Source organism: Solanum pennellii, chromosome 9 (assembly GCF_001406875.1).
Source record: "Solanum pennellii chromosome 9, SPENNV200".
NCBI classification, from domain to species: Eukaryota; Viridiplantae; Streptophyta; class Magnoliopsida; order Solanales; family Solanaceae; genus Solanum; species Solanum pennellii.
This window is the reverse complement of record NC_028645.1, coordinates 73674385-73698338: the sequence shown is the minus strand read 5'-3', so window position 1 is coordinate 73698338 and position 23954 is coordinate 73674385. Positions and strand designations below refer to the sequence as shown.

The 23954-nt window shown below is 36.3% G+C and overlaps 1 protein-coding gene and 1 pseudogene across 1 annotated transcript in view; both read right to left on the bottom strand.

Moving 5' to 3' along the window:
• LOC107030383 (protein HUA2-LIKE 2-like) overlaps positions 1-18896 on the bottom strand; it is a 28770-nt gene extending 9874 nt beyond the window's left edge. Inside the window, exons 1-16 of the mRNA XM_027911993.1 lie at positions 18418-18896; positions 11741-11817; positions 8695-10752; positions 8128-8584; positions 7082-7190; positions 6865-6977; positions 6578-6765; positions 5977-6457; positions 5404-5848; positions 5095-5321; positions 4438-4497; positions 4272-4355; positions 2661-2801; positions 2483-2559; positions 1814-1875; positions 1507-1625 (exon numbers count right to left, since the gene is read on the bottom strand). Coding sequence (XP_027767794.1) covers positions 1507-1625; positions 1814-1875; positions 2483-2559; positions 2661-2801; positions 4272-4355; positions 4438-4497; positions 5095-5321; positions 5404-5848; positions 5977-6457; positions 6578-6765; positions 6865-6977; positions 7082-7190; positions 8128-8584; positions 8695-10752; positions 11741-11817; positions 18418-18540 — 4821 coding nt within the window. The 5' untranslated portion in view covers positions 18541-18896. The remainder of the gene's footprint in view (positions 1-1506; positions 1626-1813; positions 1876-2482; positions 2560-2660; positions 2802-4271; positions 4356-4437; positions 4498-5094; positions 5322-5403; positions 5849-5976; positions 6458-6577; positions 6766-6864; positions 6978-7081; positions 7191-8127; positions 8585-8694; positions 10753-11740; positions 11818-18417) is intronic.
• A 3523-nt stretch (positions 18897-22419) lies between these two features.
• Positions 22420-23672, bottom strand: LOC114074073 (annotated as a pseudogene).
• Between the last annotated feature and the right edge of the window lie 282 nt (positions 23673-23954).

Here is a 23954-nt window from a genome sequence, read left to right as displayed (position 1 = left end):
CCTAATCCATTCCCCCCCCCCTCCCGTGCCCCCCAAGACCCCACTTGTGAGATTACTGGGTATGTTGTTGTCGAAAAATTCTTACTACTGATTTCGGTGTGAGTGAGGTTGAGATTGTCACAACTGCCTGAACCTAAGCAGCATCTTTCTTCTTTGAACCTTTTTCTCTCTTTCAAAATTCATTCAATTATTTTCTTACTTTGCAAATTTTGCAGCTGTACTCGTTCTTTTGATTTGAATTAGAGCCTCTCATTAGACAGTAAAATGCCTTTGCCTTCCGTACTTTCTAGTTCATTTGTCCTTATTTCATGTACAAACTGTTTGCATTTGACGAAACTAGTGAGGGTGTTAACCAGAAGTTTGCACTAAAAGCGCCCTAAGAAGCAAGTGTTTTAACAGTAAATGGAAGACAGAATATATGCATTGTAAATATAGCAATCATAAGAAAAGTGAATTTGAAGTGAGACTACACGAGTTTGTTGTGCATAAATGTAGACAATTCAGATATCTAGACTCGATATCTTGGAGAATAGTTAGATAGATGAAGATGTAACACATAATTGAAATAGGACGGTGAAATAGAGAAGTCTTACTAGAGTAGTATGCGATAGAAGAATACCTATTAAAGTGAAAGACAAGTTCTATTGAACGGTGGCAAACAACAATGTATCACCGGAGTGAATGTTAGGCCTTTAAGGTCTAGCGTATCCACAAGATTAGTGTCATAGATGTATGACAAAAGAAGATCAGATAAATCTAGAAAAGACGTGTGTAAAAGGCACAAATTTACACACAGTTTCAAAAAAAAGGACAAATCTACACATGTAAGAGGATAAAATAAGAAAAGGTTGTTAGAGAGAGAGTATTGGAGCTAACATAATCACTTTTTGCATAATTAAAAGGTATAGTTTTGCCATGTCCTACATACACTTCCAGATAAACTGGTCCTTGGGTGTGAAACCAAGATAATTGGAAGTGTTAAGAGAGAGGAGATGGACCTAAATCATGTGGAAAGAAGTTATCTCAAAAGATCTATGAAATTTTGAAAGCTATGTAGACTTAGCCAAAAAGTAGAATACAGTGTAAGAAAAAGATTCTATGTAGACGATAGCACCTAGTTGGGATTATTATTTACCCATCTTGTTTGTTTACATTATGTCCAACACTTTCAAGAAGCCTTTTTAATCTTGTCCAAGATATACACATAGGTAGGAGTGCACTTCTAGCGTAAAAAAAAATCTAAATTATTAAGTATGGAATTAAGCATATCAAAAATTAAGTGGAACAAATGGTGAGGATATTGCATATCCCAACTAGCTTGGGATTGAAGTTAAGTGAAATAGATAACGAGGATTCAAAGATCCTAAACATGTGATTATGACTTGTGTAAGCCAAGGTACCTATAGGAGGATCATAAAAGTGTAACAAGAAACAATGTGAGTCATGACAATAGAGTGAAATGACCGTTGATATTCAGATAATGATGCTATCATTCTATTTGCATACCTTTTGGAAAATGGGATATTCTGCGCTAAATCTTGTGCAAGCAAATTCTTGAGCTTGCTCACTTGTACCAGGTTCTTGCTTCAAAAATTGGTTGCAGGGAAAGGCCAAGACTTCAAAACCTGATAACTCAATTCAAAAATATGTATGTATAAGGGTTTCTTTAGAGGCACCAATAAACTTCTATCAAGAGTGAACAAACTTTCAGAGAAATAAAATATTGAAAGACTACAACAGCATACCCAATGAAATCCCACAAGTGGGGTCGGGGGGGAAAGAGTACTTACAAGATACTTAACATAGCACCCACCTTTATCCTTGTATTCGTTGTAGAGTTGAGTCAATTGGGTATAATTTGTGCTTGTGAACCCACTGTTTCAGCCAACATAAAAACATTATCACCAAATGCACAAGGAGTCAAAGAACAGAAAAATAGTAAATATGTTGGATTCAAAAGTAATTAGGGCGTCATGCAGAAGCTTATAAATGCAAATCAAGACGAAGATAAATTAGATGACAAAAAGTTATACTAAAAACATAATATTATTATATGGTTTGACCAATTGGCCTATGTATGAAAACTAATATAAAAGAAAAAGATTAAAATTGTTGAGAGAAATCTCCCCTAAACAAAACTCTTTAACGATTACATTGTGGATGATACCAGAAGAAGGATCTTCAATTTATAGAATTTCAAACGTTTCATCTAAGGAAAGAATAACCAAAAATGGAAAAGAATTATATTTTCTTATAGCAAAAGTTAAGCATATATGGTAATATTTTCACTTTCTTTTTGAAAAAAAAAAGTAAACTTAAAATATGGTAAGAAATTCATGTCAAAAACCCTAACAAAATGCTTGAAGTTTTGATTCTTAATTGACATGACAAAAAACAGAAAAACAGTAAAAATATAGTTAAAGTTGGATTCTTGAATTGAAAAAGAACAAAAAAAAAAATCAAGAAATGAAGAGAGAAGAACCATTTAGAGGCAACATTAACAACAAGAAGCACTTTTCCCTTATAGATGCTTAGGTCTACATTTTTCCCTTTGCTGTCCTGGAAACAAGAAGAGAAAAAAACAAGAATTAGATAACAAATAAACAACCATCAACAAAGAAAAAAGGAAGCAGGTGCATAAAGGGGTGTAAAGGAATTACCTTTACAGTAAATTCATGGATTGATTTCTGTGGAACTGAATTGGAAGCTCCCATTTTTGTATTAAGACCAATATAAAAGTCTACCTCAGAATTGGGTTTAACAAGACAAGGGAGAGGGATTCCAAAGGTAACAGCTTTTGGTTATCTGAATTTCTTGAATGTGAATACAGTTAGGACCTAATTTTTCCCATGTTGTCATTTTGTATAAATCATTACCAATTTATGCTCTAAGGTGGGTGGTCCCAATTCTTATGATTTTTTCTTCGACTTTATATAATGTCATATATTCATAAATGATACGATATTAAATAGATAGAACTATTATAAAAAAGTAAGCATGTGAAAAAAAAATATTAAAATAATAATACTATCACATCAAATCTGTCATTATTATAAAATGAAATTTTTTGTTGGTATCTAATTATGAACTTAATAATATAATACATTATTGTATTTAAATTAAACAATTCAATATAATGCAATGGCATAATATAAGTATATCTTTTAACTTTTACTGTATTTTATATATATATATATATCAACATAACTTGTATAAGATTGAACATATGTGTTACATGACATTCTAATTCATACATAGTGTTTTACATGTATTATGCCACATATGAGACTCATCTACTCATTTAACTTTAGAAAGCATTGCGAGACTTTTCAATACGAATTTAAATGTAATACTCAAACATAGATACCGAACTGAAATGCTCCAAAAGAAGGAAAAAATTGACGGTGCTAACAATAGAATATTCTTCTAAAGCAAGACTTTTCTCTACTTCTAACGTGTTACGATAATTAGTCAATTCATATCATGTTGGTCTACTTCATTTATGACCAGGAAGCTGGTCTAAATCTGCTAAGGTATTATAAATCCATATTTTACTACAAGTTCCAACATTTCGAAGTTATGTTGTGTCTTTATTAATTCTGCTGGTAGGACTGTTTCTCTTTACTTTCAAAAACAGCTTTGAGACGCTTTTTTTCTTTCAGAAAAACAGAACAATAACATACACTACACTAACCTCTATCTCAACACTATCCGTCCGTCCATGTTATTTGTTCCTTCAATGTAGGTGGTGAAGTCGGGGGAACGATAGCTTCTTACAGAAATAGACACAGGCAGTGATGGCTGGTTCTAGCATGCCAGCGCAGCTCAGCGTACTAACAGGCTAAGAATACTCGAAACGATAATGTACACCAGTCTCAAACCAAGCATAGTATATTTTGCTACCAAGAGCAAACACAATTTTAATTTATCACCTTATGATTTCAGCTTCACAATTCTGGTTACACTGAATGAGGTGAGTTCCTCCAGAATGTACAGGTATCATGTGAGACTTCTATAACAATGAGTGCACATGATGACAGTAATAACCTGAAATGCCCTAACTATTGCCAAAATGTTGTTGACGGACCTCACCTCCTATAGTAACTACTAATAGAGCAGAGACCATAAACAGAATAACTAAAGGAAAAAAAAAACAATATAAATTAAATATACAAAACTCAGCTGCCTAGGAATATGCTACAGAGCTCTCTAGATAATGGGATTATCCCCCTCTACAATTGCAAAGGAACGCTAAGATACATATATACAACCATGAACTGCGTCGCTGTTCTCTCCTTCAGTGCACACCTCTGCCCACAAATTACTCTCAGATTAGTATAAACAAGCCGCACTACCTGCAAAAATAGGTCAGGTATAAGAACAATCAAAGAACATTTAACCACTGTCTGAAACTGTTTCTTAACAAAGTAGCAGTACCAGCAGCTGTAGCTTCCACTCTTGCGTCGTCATCTTATCTTGGTCTCCAAAAGCCAGGACCTGCACAGCAGAAGCCACTATTCTAAGTATTGTGTACAAAGTCCTTGGGAAAAAATACCTCCCTCTGTCGCATTAATAAAATTTTCTAAGAAAATAGAAAGAGCAAGGCAACCCACAAAAGTAATAAGCTGACACCCCACTTCTACTTCTCTCTTTATTACTTGGAATCTTCACTTATTTATTGTTCAATTTCACATTGAAAGGTCATATGATATTTCTGGCCACTTAAATGCTTAACTGTTTTGTTTTCCACCATCAACTTCATCCTATCTACAATTTCAGTAGGCTATAATGTAGATGAATTTGTTTGGCTATTTAACAGCAAAGCTTTAAACAAAACATCAGGAGTAATAGAGGAAGCACATCAGAAGTGTAAAATCAAGGCCTGCAATCTACAATTGCACATCAGTGGACAGTGGCTAAAATATCAAAACTTCTGGTCAAGATTTTGCTAAAGCTTCTAAGAGAAACTTGATGCAGTCCGCAAGTTATGCATCACATGACACCATATACCAATTAAAGGTTCAACATAAAAGATATTTTGTTGATTAATGTAGAGCACTTAAAACACGAACAGTACTTAAAAAACAGAAGCACATTGGAAATAGGGGAACAGGACATGTGGTTTCCAGATAAATAAAAGATCTCACCTCTAGATGTCACTGGAATTGAGTGTTCAGGCGGTGGTCTGTGAGTAAAGATTTCCCTCCTATTCATACCCCGAGGAGGGAAACCCCACTTGTGGCTTGGTAAAGGTGGTTCATGTGGAACAGGATATGATCCACCAGCAAAGTGACCTCTAGAGCCATCTGGAAAGCATGGACCTGCCAGAGACAAGCAACAGTTAATCCGAAGGAAATATAGACGGTTGAAATACTCCGGCATTACAGATGGCAAAGGCCTTACCAGAATAATGCGATTGTGTCATCCAGCTCTCTCCAATTTCACGTCGCGCTGACTTAATTCCATTAAGATCTCTGGAAAAACTTCTATTATCTCCATTCTGCATATGTAGTACATTGGAATAAGGAGTTGATATATCCCTCCGCTGATCAGCTTGAACATAAGAGAACTGATTTGAAGGAGCGGGGTGAGGTGGCCGCAAATGGAAGCCCTTGGCAGAAGCCCCATCAGGTGGGTGCACCACATTAGACAAGCCGAATGGTGGATGAGACACAGCTCCAGTACCGGAAGGACGTGAACTAGAAGAATCCAGCACCTTCAATGGTCCCTCACCATGAATCTCTCTGCTGTCAGAGGTCTGACAATGAATAGCATCTGAGACTGCCAGATGGACATGTGCAACTGAACACCGCTGAAAAATGGTTTCCTGCAAGTTGTCTTTGATATTCTGCAAAACATGAACATTCAGATTGTACATGTTAAAATAGTTCTACCAAAGCAATAACTGATCTTGCCAATAAAAATTCACAAGAAAAAAATTACACATAGCCCAAGAAAGAAGAAAAACAACTGTACCTGGGAACCCATTGAACACTTTGACTGAACTATACTGGGGGCGAGATTCAATATAGAAGATGGAGGTGGAAAAGAAGATGGCGCCGGCATGACTGAGGGCAGAGGTGGTGGAGGGGGAGGGGGAGGGGGGGATGATGGCAAAGGAGGAGATGAAGGGGGGCCATCCTTCGGAAGTGGGGGATGGAAGGAGGCTCCAAAATTAGGACGTGAAATTTGACCAGAATCTGTTCCAATGCTGTGACTGATGGAAGCATTTTCACCTTCACACACGGGGGACACATCTTCCATTTCAAGTTCACCATCAACATCTTCCAGGATACGTTTGTGCTTCTCAATAACCAGGATAGCCTCTTCTCCATTGGGCTTCCCAGCAGGGTGTTCGGGAGTGACAGCCTCAAAACTCTCACCATCAGAATCACTTACTTCTTCATCCTTGAGCATTGCAGGCATACGAAAGCCAGGAAGTTGAAAACTCGAATTGCTGAATAAGAACAACAAGACTTACAATCAAGACATCTCAAGGAAAAGAGTCGAATCATAAAGTTTATTTTTTACCTTTCAGAATATCATCTATAATCTATAAGGGTACTACATAAGTTACCTTCCATATTCATCAACCAGCATGCCCTCCATTTCTCTAATTGGATCATCAAAAGCTCTTTCGGTCCTCATGGGACGTCGAGAGAATCCACGACCTAATGATGAACCACAAAAGGACTCAAGTTCTCGTATGTAGGGTCGAATAGCTGACTCGGGAATAATCTTCCTTTCCTGCCAAACCCTCAAAACCTATCAAGAAACGAAGAAAGAATATGAGATCCAGGGTTTGATCCAACATTAAATTTGAAATGCAATGGAAGGAACAGAAAAATTGAATGTTCAACATACTTTCAAACATTGCCTTCGATTTTCCTGAGAACTACTGCCAGGAGGAGCAGCTGCTGATATGAGACGAGGCAATACTCCCTGAATTGCAGAAGGATATATGCCGCCAATGTGACCTACAATTACAAATACAACCAGGGAATACCATCGTATCAAGAAGATACAAAAGAAGCATACAAGTGTGCAATGCCACAAAGTAGAAAATACTCATACAAGTTACCTTTCAGTCCTCTAGAAAACTGTGCAATAGAATCAACAAGAAAAAAAAGATCCACCCTTCTACGTAAGCTCGACTCGTTTTCCAACTTCTGAGCAATGATCTCCACAACCTGAGTTTCATCATTCAATATCAGGAAACAGGACTAGCGTGCATGTTGGGAAATAAAAGATACAAATTTCAAAATTCCCAGTCATTGTCACTAGAAATTCAAAACTTCAAATTTCAAACTAGGAAAAGAGATACAAATGTGCATCTAGGAAAGCGAATTGGTTCAATATTTGCAGGGAGATGCAGGATACAAACGTCAACCAGGTAACCTCACCTTATTGTATCTGTACTCAGTTTATTTTTCTCAATGAGGACAGATTTGAAACTATTAATTCCATTTCTCTAATTCCATCCATACAATATATCATGTATTACTCTTGAATCACCTTAGACATCTCTATATTAATCAAACTGCAGCCAACGAAACGACGACGCAAATGGGTTCCCAAATAAATACCACAAAATTATCTTTAACTGATAAAGACATGTCCGTCCCTGTTGGGAATTAACACACTTCAGGAGTCCATTCAGGACAAATAGAAACAGATTACTTGTTCAACAATCTGAGGTGACCTGAAAGCTCATAACTAAAATGATAAATAGACAGCATTAGAGCTTGGATAATTTTTAAAAAAAAAAAGCTCTTTTCAGCAGAAGATAAACAACCAAGCAACGAACTTTCTATGTCATCAGACAACTTATCCCCCCAACCTGGTGGATTAGGCAGAAAGCCAAAATAGACACCAAAACAAGCTGACAACTTGTAAACTGCCCAAAAAGCAGGGAGGAAACAAGAAATCCTAACCAAGCTTCAGAAAGAAGAAAAGGGCTCAAGGAAGACTAACACTACTCATTTGAGCTGCAGACAGGCTATTGACAGTAGAAAGTAGTAAAGGGGAAAGGAGGAAAACAAATCAAGAAGATTCAGCAGATAAGTTAACACACTATAATAAACTATTAAAAAGAAAATTATTCTGACGACAAGCATGTAACTTTACCTCGGAAGCAACACCGAGTTTAGCACAGTCTAACGCAACACGTGTGGCCCGCCCAATACTTTCTTTTGTCCTTGTCAGTATGCCAAGAGCGGCCTCAAAGGAACCCAAAGCACCATTAGCTTCTCCTCTGCTGCTCAGTTTCCCACTGGTCCTTTGTTTGTCATGTAGCTGATGAGGCAAAGGACTAGAGCTTCCAATACTTACATGCCTGCTACTATCTACAGTAGACATGTTGCAAGTTAAAGTATTTGGTGTAGATATCCTAACAAAGGAGTCGTGAGAGGATGATGAAAGGGTGGTTGAGACAGCTTTATCGCCAAACTGATCATCAGATACAGAGCTCAAACCAGACACATGCAACTCCTTGAGTGACACATCCACAACTTTTTCAGGGCTTGAAGATGAAGTCACACTTATATTCTTTGATTCTAATCCAGCTTCTTTCAATTTAAGTGACCTAAGATAAGGCATACAAGGAAGTATAAATACATCAGGTATAATTAGGAACCAGAGCAGATAAGATGGAGACTAGAAAGTTGTGACAGGAAAAAACGAAAAATAACTTACTTGTCTTTGTCTTGAATGCTCACATCTAATGACACCTGGCACAGGTTGTTATTTTTACCACATTCAGCCTCTGCACTAGCCAACCTCATCATATCACTTTTTTCTGGTGAACTCATAATTATCTCATCATTAGATCCACAGTCAGCAGATCTCCCAGAAACTTCAGAAATTGGATCTTCAAAATGTTTTGCGGACTCTGCAGCTTCGTTTTCACAATTTTCATCAGATGTCATGATTAGCTCTGGTGAGGGACATTTACATTTAAAGGTACCCTGCAACTCACCATCATCAGACTCGGCATTAGCAGAATGTGCAACAAAAGTGCTAGAAGGGCAGTCATTTGAAGACTCTACTTTTTGAGGGGTCTGAATAACAGCATCTGAAACATCACATTTATCTTCATAGGACACCTTTGCTGAGCTATCATCACAAGCTAAAGGTGTAGTAAGAGCTGGCACATCTGATAAATGTTGCAAGCCTTCCTGAGCTACTAACGCTTTAGCACTGGCCACAATAGCAGCATCTTCCTGCACAGAATTAGCTGGACTTCTTATTCTATCCGCATCAGAGTTTTTCTCAACTTTAATACCTCCAGACAGTTCAGAGCAAACCTCCTTGGAGCTTGAGCAATACCCGTTGATAGATGTCTTCATTTTACAAAGCCCATCCACATCTTGTTTGTCATCATCTGCAGCATAAGCTGACATAGCCTCCAAGGCACGATGAAGCCGTTTGGATGGAGGTAAAGCAGATTCACCATCCAGTGAACCACCAAACTGTTTACGGATTTCCCAAAAAGAGGGTCTTTTGGAAGAACATTTCTTTGATGGAGATGAGTCATATGCGTCACTTTTAATACAAGTAGAGTTCTGAAGGCAAGATCCATCTCCCTCGGGTACCTGTTCCAAAGACTTGTCAGAATCTCCTGGTGATTTTGCATCATTCAGAACCTCATTATCTAGCACCTCCCCTTCAGGTGCTGATCTACCCATACGCACCCTGGCTCTCTTGACCAGTGGTAAGTGCTCATCACCATCTTCCTTCAATTCCTTGGAATTATTTTCATCAGATTTTACAGGGTCGCCTGGCAAAACATCTGTAGTTCTAGCAGTCAGTATCTCCGGAGCTGCATCTTTGTCTAACCCAGCAGAGGACTCGGATAAATCAATGTGCAGCCTCTTTCTATTTGGCTTCCGTTTCTTCTTGAGTATTACTGCACTACTTTGGAACTCGAGCCTATGGCTCAACTCAACCTCCGATACACCTTGAACAGCACACTTATATACAGGTTTACAACCAGATTCCACACTGCTTCCTTCATTTAAGCTAACACTGCAAGAGTCAACAGTAGCAATTTCCGAATCACTCTCTTCTGTGCTGCCATTAGAGACAAAATCAGATTGTTCCATATTGTTCCTATCTAAACCATCTGATAGTTTACCATCCATTTTATTCCTTCTCATATATCGATCCCTTACAGTATTAGCACCATATCCGGCATTCATGGTGAGAGGGCCAGAGGGAAACAAACGTTTTTGAAGTACTTCCGGATCGGCTCTCAATGAACTTCTCAACCTGCGTGCAGATGGAACCCTTCTATCCACAGCACCATTTCTTGACCTTCCGCCTACAATTTTCCTTCGGGTAGAATAAGTCTTTGTAGCTGGCCCGTCCATAACCTCCACACCTGTAGGATCAACTGACAGCATTTCCCCATCATGGGACATGTCGTCTTTTGCAGCAACTGCACCAGCCTCATTTTCAAAGTCTGGTTCACTTTCACCTCCATGGTTCATTTTTGATGAAGATTCAAGTGTGTTGAGAGCTTCACCCTCCAAATGTGTTCTAGTCAATTCAACAGCCACATTGTCACTCCTAACAGTAACTTCATCGGTAGAACTACCATTGACTGGTTGCTCCGTTTTCAACTTCTCAAAGCAATCAATAATTTCATGCACAGCACGAATAAAATCAGCACCTTTTCCACGACGCTTAACAAAAAGAGACTGTTTCTTATCCTCAGTAAATGCTTCGACATCCACAGGATTGCAGAAGGCTCTGAATTAAGGAAAAATAAGTAAAATATCCAAGTACTGGAATGGGAGAACAGAAATAAAAGATACCATACACACAAAGTAAGAAGGCAGCAGAATTAGTAGACTACACCACTCTAACAGCAAGGGAATATTAAGAAATTACTTTCATATGATTAAACTCCCATTCTTTTCCTTTTTAAAACCTACGTTGCTCGGACTGTTCAAAAATGTCGAAGGGTGCGTGTGTCAGATTCTCCAGAATTAGTGTATTTTTGAAGAATCCGACACTGGTGCAGCATCATTTTGAAGAGCCCGAGCAACATAGTTTAAAACTGTTTTTACTTGAGCCAGGGGTATATCAGGACCAGCCTCTCTACTCCACTAAGTAGACTAGGTAGTGATAAGGTCTGCATACACACTACTCTCTCCAGACCCCACTTGTGGAATTATACTGGGTATGTTATTGTTGTTGATGTGCTTCCATACGATTTTTAAAACATGGGGTAGCAATTAGATGTGGCAAAAAACCTCAGCCTTATTTTACCTCTTCGGCCAAAAATTGACTTGGACTATTTTGTCAGTTAGAACTATCAACTCCTAACATATGAAGCTCCCAATATACAAAAAATCGGTCAATGAACTCACTAAAGGTGCAACTTATGAAGCTCCCAATATACAAAAAACCAGTCAATGAACTTACTAAAGATGACCTACAAGATACGCTGTAACAACCTTGAATTCCTGACATTCGGTATACATCCTCAAAACATTGGTTGTCTTAATCTTAAGGTGATACTTATTAATTATAAAGTGTACTTCGAAATTGAAAAGCATCTATTGATGATCATAATCTTACTAAAGGTACATTGATTGCATCTAAGAAATCTAAGCAAGGAGATAACTTCATTCAATCAAGTTAGCAGATATTGAAAGAGGTTCAACCACGCAGAAGTTACCAAGGTTTAAAAGAAAAGATATAACAAGTCGTGATCAATAAATAAAGTACTCACATTTGTTGGGTCCCAAAAAAGTAAACTAACACTTTCTTCCGGTCTCTGGAATAACCCCACTTCTCTGGCTCGCTCACCTGTCATAAGCAACAAAGTCATGCTCAGCCTTCTCCTTGCAGAGCTTACATCTCTTGGTCAAATGAGAGGTGAACTAAATAGACAAAGAAAGAGACTAGGAGATTCTGGCCATCATGTGAGAATACATAAATCTGAATCTAATGAAAAAACATTTTGTAGGATAAGTAATAACTTAGTCACATGAGTAAAGGAAATTGACGAAGAAAGCGGCTTAGACGTTTCTGGCCATCATGTGAGAATACACAAAAATAAATGAATCTGGTATGAAAGCTAATATAAACATATTTTACGACAAGGCATAAGAGTAATAACTTATTAAATAGAACTTCTATAAAACCGAAAAAATCCCAAAGGACAGTGGCACAAGGTCCGAAACATTATACAATGGGACCAATCCTCTACCCTTCTCTCAACTTAAACATTCGATGGCAGGGTTCAGAACCATGAACTTCTTAAGAAAATGATTTAGTCCATTTGCAATGTCAAAAAAAAGTATAGACACAATTATTGGTTGCATATGCTTTATGGAATTATAAAAGAACTCGTAAATTGAGCTTAATCAGTGCATTGTACCTATAGGTTACTGATTCCTGATTAAATTAGAAGAAAATCTCACTTATTGGTAGAAGGTAAGTATCAACAGATGCTGCCTGTATCCAAGGTAACCTCTTGCTTATCTAGTCATCTGCCTATGAAATGTTTCTAAGAGTCTAAATTGCAAGATTTTCAGAACAATTCTTTAAAATAAAAAGAAGGCTGGTAACACTAATTGTGTGGCCTGGTGGTCAACCAATTGGGTGCAAGTGCAAACCTTAAAATATAGGTTCCAATCCCAACAGAACATAATAAAAACAGTAGGTGATTTCTTCCTATCCACCTACCCTTCATGCAGAGACTTACCGGACACCTGTATTGGTCAAAGGTAGTTGGTACGGATGGAATCTAAATGTTTGCAAGCTGCCCGGGTACCACTGCTATATAAGAATCTTGTGGCAGCAAAGTATTTTCTTTTCTCCTGGTATTATGATGATGTACACTAGGTAGAAGTGTCCGTACCAGCGTACAAGCATAGTTGTTAAAAACACGCGCCCAAAAACTAGTGCTTCAAACACACCTCTTATTAATACTAAATACTTTTTCCTAAGAAAGTAAATAATATTAGATACTTCTAAAAGTTGATGGATAGCAGTACTCTTGTGTAAACTTAAGATCAGATTCATTTTCAGAACCAAACAAACAAATATGGGAAACTAGTTGTCACGAGATATATTTTTTTTTTGGTGACAGAACGAACTTTCTTTCTCAAGATGACTGCATAGAACCCACTTTAGAAAGCTAACCATGTACATTTGAGCAACCTCTAAAAGTAGTCGAACAGTGTTCTATGGCATAGTTATGTTGTCGTACAAACAAAATGTACCAACACAAATTAAAAAACCACTGTTTACAAATTAGCTCCAAGGTGATATATCTTTTGTTGTCACAGGACGCACTTCCTTTCTCAAGATGACTATGTACACAACCTACATACTATTTTAGAAAACTACCCTTGTACATCTGGGTAACCTCTAAAAGTAGTCTAACATGTTCCACGACATAGTCATTTTGTCATACAAACAAGATCTATAAACTGAAATTTGAAAAGCATTGTTTAGTGGAGAAGGCATAAATGAAGAATGATTTGTAATACAACATAAAAGGTAAACAACAAATGGACAACAATCATTTATTTGTAATAACGGTGGCGTTCAGACAAACTTGCAACACGCACCTCCATGAAATACCTGCTCTATTTCAACAACATAAATTCAACCAACTTAGTGGACCAAGAGTTGCAGAACACATATTAAGCAAAAGTTATGTCAACCAGGCCTGAAACTAATTCAGATTATTTTTATGCAAATGCAAAATGGTCATGGAGGTTCAATGAAGAAGATAATGCACTTTGGAGAAAGGGCATCAGTGTTAGAAAAAAATGGAATGCTAAGTCACTGGATTTCTAAAGCCTCACCCTCTCCTGTTGGTATTAGCATTTCGAATAACATAGGTCTATGGGACTTCTTTTGGGAGCACATATCCATGCAAGTACGAAATGGAAGGAAGATTTGATTTTAGCAAGACACCTGGATTCAACAGTCCCACTGAAGAATTTATTTCCTGCTCTTTTCCGTAGCATCACTCATCAGGTAACTTCCCTTGCAGATCTCAGGCAAGCTCAAGATTGGTGCATCCGTACAAACCTAAACGATTGAGATATAGAAGGGTATTAACAATGCTTCAGATGTTGTACAATACTCCTCTTTTCCTTACAAAGATCGGATCACTTCATATGCTAATGACATTATGTTTTCTCTCTAGATCTCCCTCTTCTAGTCTTTGGCCCACGAGAACTATTTGGAAAAGTAAAGCTCCTCTAACGGTGAAGTGTTTCATTTGAATCCTGGCTGATGGCAGATGTCTAACTTGGGATAACCTACAAAGGAGAGGCATTCAACTTTGCAATAAATACATTATTTGCAAGGAAGAAGCAGAAGGTGTTAACCATCTTTTCCTTCATTGCAAAATTGCACCCTTGCTCTCGAATGTGGTTCTCAATTTTATAAAAATAAAAAAATGGTGTATGTCATGTTCAAGTTCAACTATGGGTCTTCTAAATGCTTGGCAAAAGAGAGACATGGGCAGATCTCGTCTTACTGCAGCAACCGTACGATGGATCATTAGGAAAAGAACGAAATATTAGATTTTCTTATGACAAGAAGATACAAGAGGAACTGCAATGATCGGGAATCGGTAAGGGCAATTCATGAGCAACTACTTGGCAATTTCAGTGATCAAGGAGAGGAGTCTGGCAGGTAGTTCTGGATTCCACAGAACAAAGGAATCATTGCTGACAATAATTGCTTCACGTTTATCATTACATCTAGTTCATTGGAGCAGAATCATAATGGGTGGCCATTGAGACAGATTTGGACGACTATTGCACCATACAAGATTGCCCGCTTTTGCACTAAACCAAACAAAATTCAACTCCTTAACCTCTAAAACCTAAACAGAAATCTTGGTTTGCACAACCAACTGAATTCTTCATTAGCCACATCACCGAATATAAAAACCATTTCAGAAGGCCCTTAGATTTGCACCAATGCAATATAAGGACATATTTATTTAAGTCAAATAGCATGAAACCGAGAGCAACTATCTTGTGTCTTTTTTGGCTACATCCCCTAGACATCCATTTTAGAATTCATTAATCTCATAAGAACCAGCTGATTCAGCAAAATTTTGATTAAAAAGTGAATCTGAAGTCCTGATTCAAATTCAGTTATGCAGTTTTGAGTTTAAAACTCAAGTTGCGCGACTAGCTTTCCTGTACTGAATTTCAAATAATCTATCACTAATGGTGATACTTGATATATTTACACTGCCTAGTTAACAATTAGTACAGACTTCTCTAGCTACACTAATAACTAACGTACAGCCTCAGTGAAGAAGTGTGCGAATAAGGGAAAAAACAAATGTATATGTAAGTAACGCAGTGCAAGAAAATACAACTATTGAGAACAAATGACAATTAAATCAACAAATCAATAGGAAAAGAAAGGATTAGAAGAAATGTATGCTATTGTCAACTTAAATTTCTAATTCAAGTGCAAATATGTCACTTTCGAAATCAAGCTCTATGACCAACTTCTATATGAAGAGTTTTGAAGTTCCTACTAGTAGTTGTAACAGATCAATTGTTACGTATTTAACGAACAAGTTCATTAGACTGTTTTACCCGATAATTAGAAATACATTCCATACTAACACTTACTGTTTAGCATCTCCAATATAGATCTCATAGACAATGAGCACATGCCATTGCCTCTGTGCCAGCACTAAACCGTGATAAAGCTACTTGAAACCTCCCACCTGTACTACACCTCATTTTCTAAGACATCTCTGATCTCTCCTTGGTAATCAATGAATCCGTCCTCCTTAAACCAGAGTTGGCACATCACCACATCATAATGACAAATTGTCAAAGCTCCAGAGAAAGTTAAATCTAGATGACACAGGTTTTATTCAAGTAGACCTTCAGCTAGTGTGTTTAAATTTAAATTGGTACAAATAGGCAGATAGGCAGAATAAGCAGCCCAATGAAGAAGACAGTGGTAAGGGAAAACTTACAAGACATGCGCATGTGAAGCAGTGATAGTACAATATAAGAGTACAGAGAGAGGGAAACAAACAAGAGGCATAAGGAGAAAGGAAGACGGACAAGAAATCAACACAACTCAATCAACAGAAACATATTCTTACTCATGAAGGGTAAAGAAAAACCCATTCAATTGGAAACACGTTAAGACATAACTTGAGATCAAAAAATGAAAGAAAATTCAAGTTATGCTACACAAGTATCAAACGGGATACGTTGTTGGTGTTATTGTTAAACATCAAACTGACCGGCAAGACATGCATATTAGACACACCAGTAAATTAGCTGCAAACTTTCTATAGATAACACTCCAATTCAAACTCACTTGGAAGGAACCAGAACGTAGTCAAAGCAGTCGTGACTACAACAAGACGTAGGAGTGACAGATGGTAAGTTTAGGAAGCCTTCAAGTTTAAGTTCCATCCTCCATTGATATAAATACAGCATGCCCGACGTTATTTTGCAAGAGTTTCTCGTGTGCATCAGCCAATGAAGAATAGAGACAAGACTGATAGATCTTAAGTTACGTATATCTTTATATCCAAAGGAATATAATCACTCCTGAGATCAAAGGACAAGATTTTTTTTGATAACCGAGAAATCCGTATGTGACCCGCCCATCACAGCCTTCTAAATTCGGTGGATAATGGACCCGCCCCTCTACCCTTCTCCACTTAAATACCAGGCTTTGCTTTGCATGGTGTGGGGCTTGAACCTGCAACCTAAGGACAAATCCTCCACCTTTTGCCACTCGATCTAGGCCTTGATTATCAAAAGGACAAGATATTCTATAATGACAAAGTTCAATTTGGTGTAACTGTCTAAATCTCATAAAAGATTGTGAATCTACTAATTTTCCATGGAAACTCACTTTGATTTAAAAGACTTGATATTTTGAATTGTTAAGATTAATTAGAGGTTTAGATATTAGTATTAGATGAGACAAAAACTTATTTTAGTGTGTCGGTATAAACATAAAAACCTGGCAAACTAGCTACCTGTTTCTTGATCCTTTTTCTGCTCATGGATCATTAATCTTTCATTCAAATTGCAGAAATATGAAGTAAACAGAGGAACAAAAGAAGAACTCATCTGTTCCTCTTTATCGGTGGTCTTACTTTCATAAAAATGAAAAAAAAACAGAGGAACAAAAAAAAACTCGTTCTGTTCCTATTTATGTGTCTTACTTTCATAAAATGCCACCTTTCTGAATTGAGTAAGTTCTTTATTCTAATACTCCCATTTTACCCATAGTGACATTCCCTTAAATGAATGGCATCCTATTTAAGACTACACACACTTTTATGGTTTAAGACCACAAGATTCAAAATTCATTTACATTCTTTTTATTTTTTGGTTACAGAATTCTTTTACATTCTTAAACTGTCTCCACCAGTCCAGCTAGGACACAAAATGGAATAAAAAATGTAATATCTATCCCTGTTGCCCTACTAGAACTGAGCACAATAAGATAATTCTGCAAATACATTTAATGCGGAACGATCTCACTTGCATATTATTTTCAAGAAAACCTCTCCACAGAACTTACCCAAAAAAAAAAAAAAGAACATATATATATATATACAAAAAAAAATCTTGCTAACGGATACCTTCTACTGAATATGACTTACAAATTAATATCATAGTCACTTCCCAAAGTAATATTCTGTCAGGAAAGTGAATAATCAGATTCAAAAAGAAATTAGAACCAAGATTATGGGATATTCAACATCTAGTTCAAAGAAAATCAACCTGATGAAATTATTAAACAGCCAGATACAGAAACTTTACACAAATCACCCCAAACCTCTCCATATACCCTATTATCTAACCAGCGACAGAGCAACATTCTCAGTAGCACCCTTCAACTTCTGCAGTCAACCCAGATTGTAGTCTCCAAATCAAAAACATAGGAGTGCCCCGACAGTTCTACTACTTCCTTTTTGTTAGATAACAAATGTTGACATAGCAAGAGTAATTAGCTACACTAATGTCTTATGTAGTTCAGATTCCAAAATCAGGTAAACTAGTTACTTGCATTATAAACAATACCTAGATAATAATTCAGGGGTCAGACGTTAGTGCTCATGCAAACCCCAATCTCTTCCTTGTTTTTCTCATCTCTAACACACTATTGAAAAACAAGAAATCAGTTGTTCCGAAATTGGAGACTCTGGGGACAAAAGGGTGTCATCTTTTACACTCTAAACTACAGTCTTTTAGCATTTTCAAGAACTATAACGCCCTACCATACTCTAAAAAGGTGGGTTTTTTCGCAAAAACATCAGATCCACAACTCCAATAGTAACAAAAGAAAGAACTGACCACATAAAAACAATAAAAACCCACAAATACCAGAACTAAGAGTAAAAAAATAGAGAAATAGAAAGCACCCACATACCGTTGCAGGCCAAGCTGGAAACCCTTTAACCTTAGCAAGCACAAGATCACCGACTTTCCACTGACGACAAGCTGCAGCAGCCGCCGCCGCTTTACTTGTACCTTTTCTTCGACTGGGCGCCATAGAAGCTTAGAACTAATCAAAGCAGCTATGCACGCTCTACAAATAGCACAAAGGAACAAACTTTCAAAGGATTCCTAAACGTAAAGAAACCAAAACCTCTCACTTGTCCACACAATTTGATATGTTGATTCTGAGGCATTGATAGGTCAACACACCCAAAAAAAAACCCAGAAAAATCACAAATTGAACAAAACCCAAAACCCAATTCAAAGAAGGAAAAAAGAGTAAAAATAGCGGTGTGTTTTAAAACCCTAACCCTAAAATGTTAACAGAGAAAAGAAAGGGGTAGAGAGTTTTATGGCGAAAGGCCGTTCACAAAATGAGAGAAAAAAAAAAGTAAAAAAGAAACAGATATGAACGTGGTGAGTACTATGGGGTGTTGGTGGGGATGGGTGGGTTGCTAAATTGCACTGAAGAGGTGGGTATAGGTAAGAATTTTGAAACGTATGTAGGCTATCGTGCACGTAGTGCGGATATTAGGGACTTTGGTTTGTTTTATACGTGTGAAAGCACGTGACTCAACAAACTTGTTATTGACACCTGGGCTGGATGTGGCAGATGCTCAATAAAACCTATAAATGGGCTTAAGGCCCATATATTTGGGCTACAATTGAACACCATTTTCACGAGTATATGCAATGATAAAAGAGGAAAAGGAGAAAATTTATATTATTTAAGGGAAAGGATCAAATATGTCCCTAAATTATTTGAAAAGGTTTAAATATACCATTCATCTAAAGTTTGGTTCACTTGTGTTCTCGTCGTGCAACTTTTCGTTTAGATATGCCTTTATGGGCGTTAGTCGATTTAGTGGACAAATACAACTCATTTTTCATGTCAAATAGAATTGTCATGTCATTTTACATACCACATGGCATTTAATTTGAAAATGGAATGGTTCAAACAATGCCCCTAAACTATCCGACCCACTTTTAAAACATCTATTCGACCCATAAATTATCTCTCTTTTAAATAACCTATCCAGCTCGTTATCAAATCCCTTCTTCTATATCTTATCCGACGCAAAACACATCTCTTTTAACCCATTATCAAAAATCTAATTTGTTGTTCACTTCTCCATTTCCATTGAAAATAGCATGATTTCATTTCCATCGCAAAATAGCCCTTCTTCATTGCCATCAAAATAGCACGATTTCTTTTCAAAGCTAGGGTTTTTGAGAGCCCTTATTACCCCAATCGATTTCATTTATAGAAGCTCACACGAGAATAAAAGAGTGTTCTAGTCATCTCCGGTCATCTTCCACCATTCAAGTTTTTTTAAAAATGAGTTAGGACTCGAGTGTTTCAAGTTTTTCGACTGTAAAATGTCAATGTGGTATTACAACAAGGATTTTCACAGCTTTCACTCCAACTAATGCTGGAAGACGCTTTCATAAGTGTTCTAAACCTAATGTAAATTTATCATACAATTTCATTAATTTTTATATTTTGGACGAATATTGATTTCAAGTTCATAATTGTGCAGGATTATAAATATGATTATTAGAAATGAGTTGATGATTAGCTCCCTCCTAGAGTTGCAAATCTCATCCATTATTTAAATAATCATCTTCATCGTGAAAAGAAAGATTTGGAGATGAGGATGGTTGGTCTTGAAAAGTATTTAACATTTGAAATTGAAGAAAATTGTGAACGTCTAGACGAAATTACTATTCCCAAGAATGAGGAGGTTGTTGTCGATAATGAAGATGTTGTTGTCTATAAATCTAAGAAAATATTTTATAAAATGTGGATTGTAATAGCTATGTTGTGGTGGTGTTTGTAGCATTCTGGGTGATGAAATAGGAAGGAAAATATCATGTTGTAATCTTAAACTTTGTAAATATAAACTTAGAAAACATTAAACATGTGTGATGTGGTTTATGACTTTTGATGTGATCAATTTATCGTAGACGTTTTGATTTATATGATCTGTTAAGTTTGGTGTGATCAATTTCTCAACTACTTTCATTTGCAAATCGTTATTATGTTAATAGACAACAAGGGGGATATGTACAAGCATCATTATGCAGGAGATCTGAAACATAGTTAACTTTTGATCGTGTTATAATCAAAGAAACATTATATTTACTTTAGTTTAATTTTTTGTTGATGGGAGATGAGTATAATCATATGATATTTTTTCATAGATAGCTTGGAAAGTCTTTAGTTGGTAATGCATTAATTTCATGCTTACATACATGAAAGATTGCTTTGCTATTTATTGATTATTGAGCTTCTGGCCATACACATACATTTATAATGATCCTCGTTATTTGTTTAGTTGATATGTATAGCAAAGGTGGTGCACATTTGGACAGTGTATTCCTTTTGCAAGTTACACAGAGTATACAAAAGGGGAATCTTGTCACTGAAATTTTATCAGCTACAACTAATTTTCAAAGTTCACTCTTGGTACAGTTACTCCAGAATTCACAGGTTAGTAGATTATGATTGACGTAACATGCATCAAAGCTCTTGCATATTGTACTACCTTAAAGTTCTTTACATTTGAACACTAAGGAGAGTTGATTGTGGTGAAGCATGAGAATCTCATGATAAGTTAGAGATATTAGGTAGTCTTTGAATAGTTTATCCCACCATTTTTATAATACTTTATTCCATAGGCAAGGTGAAATAACGTGCTCCCAATCAAACATTGTATTGACAAGAATCAATCTTTTGACAATTCAGTATTTGTAGTCAAGTTACTTCACAATGAGATTCAAGAATTTTGTTTTAAAAAGAGTTTGAAGAACAAACTTTTTTCAGTCATAAGAAAAAAAATTGAAAAAAATGCAACGCATAATATGTGGAAGTCCTGTGATATTCAAGTCTACTTTGAACAAGTTAAACTAGATTCAACTCTGCTTTTGATAAAACCAAACTTCTTCAATTGCAGATGATTGAATATACGTAAAATAAATAAACATAACGAAAATAAAAGAACAAAATGATTGGATATATCTTAGAGTAGGCAATACAAAGTTTCACTCTCCCTACAGTCCTATCTTATTTAACATATATGGACAATTGCAAGTTCAGAGGAAGTTATAAATTTGTTGTACAAAAGCAGCAAAACTAAAAATATTGAGCACTAAACCTACCTAGCACAGAAACTTTAGCTTTCTAAAGTCGTAGCAAGTGAAAATGACAACATTTTGAAGAGGACAAGATAACCATAACAATGGTCACTAAACTACTAACATATTTATGGTGTAAAATGTATTCAAATCTCAAAGTGCAATACTATCATCTCGTGTCAGTTAGTCCTTAATAAAAGAAATTATTTGTGAGAATGAATCACATTACATTTAACAAATGTCTCGTCAAGCCTTTATCGCCCTGCTGGTGGATAAGAGATCTGCTTACAACACGAGCATGTTTGATACAGATTTATGGACTAAGATGAACACTAGAATTCAAACAATATCACAAATCAATTAGTTTAATACTCAACACGCCAACACTCAACACAAGTACACAATATTATAACTCACAATAACAAAAATAACAGGCCAAACGCAAATAGCCACAATAATCAACACTCAAAACAACAATACTTTAAATAAAATTGTCAGCGCAAATATGAAATGTCATATTAAACAATTGAATAAAATAGCAGCTCTACAAGTTGCAAGCCTGCAACATTGCAGAAGTCAAACTATAGCACAATTTAAATTGTCTAACATAAAGTCACTCCCATAGCCACACAAGCACATAATTTAAAAATTCAAAATAGCATTTGCACAATCTAAAAATTAAGTCCAAATATAATACTAATCAGCAATATTATTTGTCAACCGTGGTTAACCATGAGAATTGACACAAAAATTAATATAGAAAATAAAAAATTACGATGTCATCTAGAGCAGGTTGTCACCTCCCCTTAACCCTCATAATCTTGATTCTTTTCTTTTTTTGTCTGTATCTGCACATATCCAGCTGGGATAGCTTCTTTACCCTTCCATGTTGTTTGATCGGAGAATAAGACAGATTAGTTGGCACTGAGGCACCAGTGTGATCTTTATAAAGCTAAATTTGTTTTGCACTAGTTGAACAACTCTTGTCTTCAACTTCTTAGCCCTTAATTCTGATTTACAAATCACTATTGATCTTAGAAAGGGGTCTTCTTCATCTTCAACATCATGAACATATGGTTCAAATTGTTGTGTTGGAGCCTTAGTTCCAGTCTTAACATTAGGACCATGTTCATTTTCAGACATTGGCCTTTTGGCTTTCTTTGACTGTGCATCATTTTCAGTACACTTTTTTTATAATTTTTTTTTGTATTTAGGTTAATTAACTTACAATTAAAAAAAATATGAAAAAACATGAAAAACATGCAATATTGTAGCTTACCTTGTAACAGGACCTCACATTGTGGTTTGGTTCACCACAATTGCTACACGTCATTTGAGTGCCTTTTCTTTTTCTTGCTTCATCTGGTTCTCTATTCCTCTTCATTTTAGGTCTACCCAATTGTTTCACAACATCAGGAGGTAAAATTACACTTGAAGGATTAACTTTTCAGAACTTCTGACCTCTTACAAGATGCATCTTGTTTTTATATGTTAGCACGTAAGCCTCCTGGCCATACCACCAATGTATTTATGTTATTGGATCTACTTTTTTGTGTGTCAATGTTTTGATAGCATGAGGACAAGGAATACCTGATAAATCTCAAATTCTGCAAGTGCAGTTTTTTCTCTAGATTGACAGTACACTTCATAGCTTTAAACTCTATTGAATTTCACCTTACAGCCATGTGCTATGGCCACGTAGTTAATGTACAACTTCATGCATTTTGGACTGAAATCAGTAACCTAAGTCCTTAACTTTTTTTCATTTTTTCCTAGCAATTTCATCACTTGTACTTTAATTTCTTCTAATATCTTAACTATTGCCTTTGATATATCCTCAAAAATTCATGCATTGAATAACTCCGTGAAGTTGTTATTAACAAACATGTTCATAAATTGAGTATCAAATTAAGCTCTATACCATGCCTTTGGTGGATACTTTACCAAATTCCTTGCACCATCTTTTGATAATTTCTCCAACTTATTCAACTGGTCCTTGAACTCTTCATCATAGGAACTCCAAGCACACCACCACATAAGCTTCCTCATTTGACCACTCCTCCATTTTTTGCACCAGTAACTATCAATATGTCTCACACAATACCTATGTTGAGTTTCAGGCAACACTTTGTCACAACATATATCAGTCCCTATAACGGTGAAATAAAACAAATGAGAACATAAAATTTATGAGAATCTAATAGTTAAAAATAGTAAGTAAAAGTTGAGAACTAATGTTTGTTAAAACAGTAAGTAAACATGTTTTTAGAATTGCAAGGAAGTTGAAAATAAATGTATTTAAAATAGTAAGTAAAAATTGAGAATGGAAGT